Below are 6291 nucleotides of genomic sequence, written 5' to 3' on the forward strand. Positions count from 1 at the left end.
AAAGTCTGGAAAACGGAGATGAATGCACAATTTCTCATTCTGTTAAATGGGATTTTATGAGCGTCCATGTAATTTCAAAGCATGGAATGAAAGCCTGCTAACAGCATGACTGTAGCATCATTTGCTTCTACTCCTTTTGTATAAATCAGAGGATTTGGGGCAAAATACATACAGGACAAAACTGGAAATGTAACAGAACACATTTTGTTGTATCATGACTATCATGATATCTCATGGCCTGTATGTTTAGCTGGGGCAAGAGCACGAGATTTAGACATTATAAATCAAATATTTTACTTCAAATATTGCACTTTTATAATGTTGGATGCTAACCATTTCCATTTTTTCAAGAATTTGGTGAATAGTTGTGTATCAGGTTTGGAGCATTTTGTAATACCACAGAGTGCAATAGCAGCAATTTTTGAAACCTCCAATAGTTTTTCTCATAAAGCAAAACTGCTTAGACCCAGAATTCCATATATGGGCATGACAGTCAGCCAGTCAGTAAACAGCCGTCTACAGATCTCTGTGGTTATATGAGCTTGAAATAGTGGAGTTGATAGAATCCTAATGATGGTCGCAGAGAATGAGTGCCATCGGGAGCCAGTTGGCGTTACGGAAATGGAATCTTTGGTTGAGGCCTACAGCTGACTGAGAGGGCACCAGGCCAGCAGCTCTGAGAGCAGCTATAGAAGGAGAGGGAGGGTGAAAGGGACTCTGGGAGAGTGCCGGAGACAGAATGAGGGAGAGGACACACGGCCCCCCGCTCGCTCGCGAGAAATAAAGATGCCTCGGGCGTTTGTTTTCTGAGAGGAATTACAAGCAGAGGGGGAACTCAAACCCTCCAGCAACTGAAAGGCAAATCCTTGCTGCTTTCTCCGCCCCGCCAGCGTCTCCCCGAAAGACACACGAGAGAGGATTACACCCTGCTGTAGCGGTTTAGTCCTGACAGACAGCCCAACAGACAACAAGCGCTCCTCTCTCTCTCGAGTGCCGGGAGAAAACGATCGGAGAGCGTTTCCGCTCTTTTTTTTTTTTCTTTAGACGTTGATGATTTGCTTTGGCTGTGAATATAAGCCCACCGAGGGTGAAAGAGGAACGCTGGAATCAAAAGAGGCTTTTTTTCTCTATTACACTCGCCTGTGAGAGAGGTTAAACTTCGGAAGGCAGAGGAGGATAGAGGCGAGATAATGCCCTCTTGCTGAAGCCACCGTAGCTGCTTCCTCTTCTGGCAAAAAGACACTGAATAGAACGTTTCAGAGGGTTCCTGCCTCATGCTGTGCCTACCATCTTTTCCCATGTCAATATTTAGACAGTGTTTTCACTTCACTGCTGGGCCTTCAAGCCCTTTGAGAATGAAACTAAGCCACAATACCAAGAGTTGAGTTTGTAATGGCGTAGTCGACACAACTTTTTCTTGTAATGCAAATAGTCCTTCTCAAGTGTTACAACTAGACCAACAATGTGTGGACCAACAATTCACTACTCTCATTGTTTTTCACCGTGTAAACGTTTTTTTGGGGAGCAGACAGAGAGAAATTTTGCTACTAGAGATGATTGTAGAACCCAATAAAGTAATAATTTCCAAATAATGTAGTAAAAATATGAGAAGTGTGAAAAAAAAATGTAATAAAACCTTAAAAGGTAATAACTTCCCCAATAAAGTACCACATGTACGCATATAACACAATAATATTTTGACTGATAATATAATACCTTATTACATTATTGGGAATTTTCAGGTTGGCTATTATTAATACCTCATTCTTGGGCTTTGTCACATTTTTTGACCTAGTTAAGTGGTTAATTTGATTACATTTGTTGGGTTCATTACAATATTGGGAAATCTTTACATTATTCAGTTCTACACACAAGGCCATTTTTTCTTTGTCAGTATTTATATTAAACCTTCAGTATTGACCAATTTTGTTCCTACATTAATGCTACGTTTGTCATAACTAAAGATTGATCTAAAATGCAACTGTTGAGTTGGCACTGTGTACTATTGCACCAGGCAAATATCATGCCTATACAAAAAGCCACTGATATTTCATGTTTTCATCATGTTTTAAACATCAGACAAAACAGCTTCGGGTTCTAGGAAACCGTCATAGAAGTGGTCATCAGGCCACAAAAGAAAGCATCAGGCTAAGCTAAGCGGCTACAGAATCTAATGTGCTGTATGGTAAAATTCTTGTAATTCTGTTTTTTAACTACAGTTTTACAGCTAAATTGAAGATTACAACCACAATTTTTACTGATCTGCACTACTTCTATCATTTATTTGACAAAGACTAAGCTTGCTATGATGAAAACATGTATAAATGTTTTGTGTAAACTTTAAAACCTACGTCCATTTAAAGCTGTTATTTTCCATAAAGTTACCGGTGTAAAACGATTCTTTTACCAGTACATTCCAGAACTTTCCTTTAAGATAAGCCTCTTATAGGCTATCCTGCTCAAACTACTCAAACACTGTACCGTCCCACTGGAGGAAGCACACAGCTAACAACACATCACACAAGAGTGAGTGAGTGCTGTTTCAGGGCAGATTTGTTACAAGATTGCTTCAGATCTATTTTTTTCCTGTCCATCATCCAGTCCAACTTTCCCATTACGGATATTGGATCGATTCCAGCATATATCAATGTTCTCAAACAACCAACTTACATTATACAACCACATGATAATAAAGAAAACTTTCTAGCAATGATGTTGGCTATTGGTTGCCATCCTTCTGAATTAGCCAGCTAGTGCAAACAAATAAAAACAACAAAATAATGAAACACAACTCTCTAAAGTAGATCTGTAAAGTCTCTGGTCATTCTGTAGTTGGTGTCATACCAATATTACTCTTTCTCTAGGTCTACCAAATATGGGTATGATGCCAACTACAAAATGTTGACATGACTTTGGAGCTCTATATCCATCCCAAAAGCCCATGTAGTTTCTTCAAAAGCTCTTCTTACTATCAAGACACATCATCAGAAAGGGGTTTTCATACTATTCAATTGGAAAATCCCAATCCAGAGATTCCCATGGAACCCACTGCAGCATCTGAAAACAGATGTACTGATGTTTGCATTTTTTATTTTGCCCAGAGTGCCCTTTTAAGTCATGATACAGTAATTAGATAAATAAATGAAGCCTTGATAAGAAATATTTACCCAGCACTTTTTGCACAGCTTCTTTCACTCTGTATTAAAGCCCGCTTTCCTCTAACGCTAGATTCAATAACTCGTCTTCACATAAAATAGACTGGAAGTCCTATTGTACATCCACATCATAAGCAGCCAGCCACATTTATAATGAATGATATGCTTATTAGGCAGATAAAAGATTGGTGTGAGCTCCGTCCGAGGACTTTAAAATTGTGTTCGGGATAAAAGTCTTATTTTAATGTCAACTTTCCAAAGGAGCCATGAAATAATTATTATATCTGTAAAAAATTGCTTTAGAGCTACTGCTATCACACACTCAGGCTAGCACCTGACAGATTAGCTGGGAGGACTCCGCCTTAAAGATGTTCAACGCTTGTATAGTGTAGTGGATAACACCTCTGCCTGTAGACTGGGGCTCAATCCCCACCTGGGTAAGCACCCTACACTATACCAATAAGAGTCCTTGGGCAAGACTCCCAACACTACATTCACCCACCTGTGCAGAATGACCAAACTGTAAGTCGCTCTGGATAAGAGCGTCAGCCAAACGCCATAAATATGAAGCTAAATGACACTTTCAGAGTCTGAGACATGGAAAAAGCACAAGCCTGCTTAAGTGGAAGACTCTGAATTAGCATAATTCTAACATCTACACACTGACAGCACAGCAAACTAGCCTGCCTTTGAGGACGTCTGTTTCATTTTGATGGACAGTGCTACCTACAGTCTTCTGCTTTGGCATCTAAACCCACTCAAACGAAGCCAAATTCACTCTAATGATGCTAAACTGGCTTTTACAGTGTTGGATTACCACATACAGCGATAGCCTTCATGCTAACGAATGAACATCCACAGTGTCAGCATTCACTGGTAAGGAATTAACAGCCACGTTGCTGAAATGAAGCGCCTGCAGCACTGAATGAGCTCTTATCCTGTTAGTTACACCTTTAGAAGACAGAATTGACCGTCACAGGGACAAATTAACTCATACTGGATAAGCGCTATATATACTGGATATAGCTCATGGGGGGCAGTCGTGGGCTGGAGGTTAGGGAACTGGCCCTGTGACCAGAAGGTTGCCGGTTTGATCCCCAGAGCTGACAGTCCATGACTGAGGTGTCCTTGAGCAAGACACCTAACCCCCAACTGCTCCCCGGGTGCCGTGGATAGGGCTGCCCACCGCTCTGGGCAAGTGTGCTCACTGCCCCCTAGTGTGTGTGTATTCACTAGTGTGTATGTGGTGTTTCACTTCATAGATGGGTTAAATGCAGAGGTGGAATTTCCCCGTTTGTGGGATCAAAAAAGTATCACTTAACTTATAAAGGGCCGGGTTTCCTGGAGACAGACTTTTGGTCTAAACAGCTGGGCCAATGCTGGACTATGGTATGAAATTCTTTTCAGTCCAGGTTTAGGCTTAACCTGGATTTGCCCATAGTGTTAAATTAAGGCTTCCAATTTGGAAGCAATGTTAAATATCTTTGCTGTAACGCTGCACTTTAACTTGAGATCAGGTGATAAATTTATTAGCTGACCTACAGTGTTGAAAGAAGACCTACAGAACCTCGTCTCTAGTGCTTACGGTGTCGGGTTGAACGCATACAGTGAATTTGAGCTCCCACGGTGCTGAACGTTAACTGCCACGGTGTTGAATTAGAGCACCTGCTGTGTTAAATTAGCCATAACAGTGTTAAATCTTAACTCACACGTGGCAGCAACTACGTCGCTGAGCTCCTCCAGTGATGCCTGCAATGTTGAATGAACACCTACAGTGCTTCAGCTCAGCGTCCACAGGGTTGAGCTCGTGAATTCTGATGCTGTGGTGAACTAAAACCGGGGCGATATGACAATATGTGTCATCATTGTGATCAATTGCTTCACATACTGTGATGTGACACCAGAATCAGCTGAGATGGACAACATCTGCTCCAAACACAAGTCGTCAACCCATCATTTTGATTTCAGATGACGTCTATACCAATTTAACGAAGAAACTGATATGAATCACGAGCTGCGGCATGTTTGAAAGCTGCTGCTTCACCTCGACCAAAATGCCTTTGCTAGTTTGTAAAGGTCAAATTCCCATTAAATAGCAAAAAGGGTTATGTAGGTCCAAGAAAGTTCTAGAAATGTGCTGGTGGGCTTCACGTGATCATCTAGCCCACACATTATGAGCCCTGTGGTGACGAATTCTGGCCGGAGAAAAAATGTGGAATGGGAATTAAAATTCATGGATGCTGACCTTTACAAAGAGACCCTCACTGGTTGGCTCTTCTCAGACCCATTCCAAATGTGGCACTAGTGGTGCTTTCTTGTCTGTTCCAACTTCTCAAACTTCAGCAAGACTAAAAATCTGTTGAGTCTTACGATATTTTGTTCGTCACCCTGAACTTTTCACCAATGTCTGCAAATTTGACAAAAACACTCAGAAGACACGTGTCGGTTCTCTGGTGGTTCTGCGTGGTAAATAAAGTGTGTATATTTGTGTTGTAGTCATGGCGACCCCTGGATCCTATCAATGCCACTGTAAAGCGATCTGACCCATTTCATACCAGACCACTTTAAATCACTCTGTTTACATCGCAACCACTTCAAAAAGATGGTTCCTCAAGGGTTCTACAGTAAAGAGAAGAGTTCTACTTAGAACCATGAGTTCTATATAGAACCATGTTTTTTTCTGCGTGGTCCTAGATAGCAACAAATGGGTTCTGCTATTGTTGCAGTATCAAGATCTTAACAATAGAACATTTTTGACATAGACGACCTTTATCAAACAAGTTCTATATAGAACCATATACAACACATCCTCCACCAATCTGAGGAACCGTTTCACCATGCAAAGAACCAGTGGTTCTTTATAGAACTCATGGTCCCTAATAGAGCCATTCTCCTTAGTGAAGAACCCTTAGAACCAAGAGTGGAGAGCCTTTGAAAGTCCACTTTAATCTGTCTAGTGTTACTTTGACTATCTGCAGTGCTGAACCAGCGCGTCCACTGAGTCCCCGCGACCCCCAGGCTTTCCAGCAAGGTTAAAGCCCACCTCGCACCCTCACCGGTGGCCCTACCTGCCTGCGAGGCTCCCATCCCCACGGCCACGGCGGCGAGCAGCAGCCAGTGCAGCAGCAGCCTCCTC

At 41.9% G+C, this 6291-nt stretch overlaps 1 protein-coding gene across 1 annotated transcript in view; it reads right to left on the reverse strand.

The window, feature by feature from the left end:
* si:ch73-383l1.1 (receptor tyrosine-protein kinase erbB-4) overlaps nucleotides 1-6291 on the reverse strand; it is a 323429-nt gene that overhangs the window by 316903 nt on the left and 235 nt on the right. Inside the window, exon 1 of the mRNA XM_017719311.2 lies at nucleotides 6224-6291. This exon is cut by the window's right edge and continues 235 nt beyond it. Coding sequence (XP_017574800.1) covers nucleotides 6224-6291 — 68 coding nt within the window. The remainder of the gene's footprint in view (nucleotides 1-6223) is intronic.

The sequence above is a fragment of the Pygocentrus nattereri genome, chromosome 12 (genome assembly GCF_015220715.1).
Source record: "Pygocentrus nattereri isolate fPygNat1 chromosome 12, fPygNat1.pri, whole genome shotgun sequence".
NCBI lineage: Eukaryota > Metazoa > Chordata > Actinopteri > Characiformes > Serrasalmidae > Pygocentrus > Pygocentrus nattereri.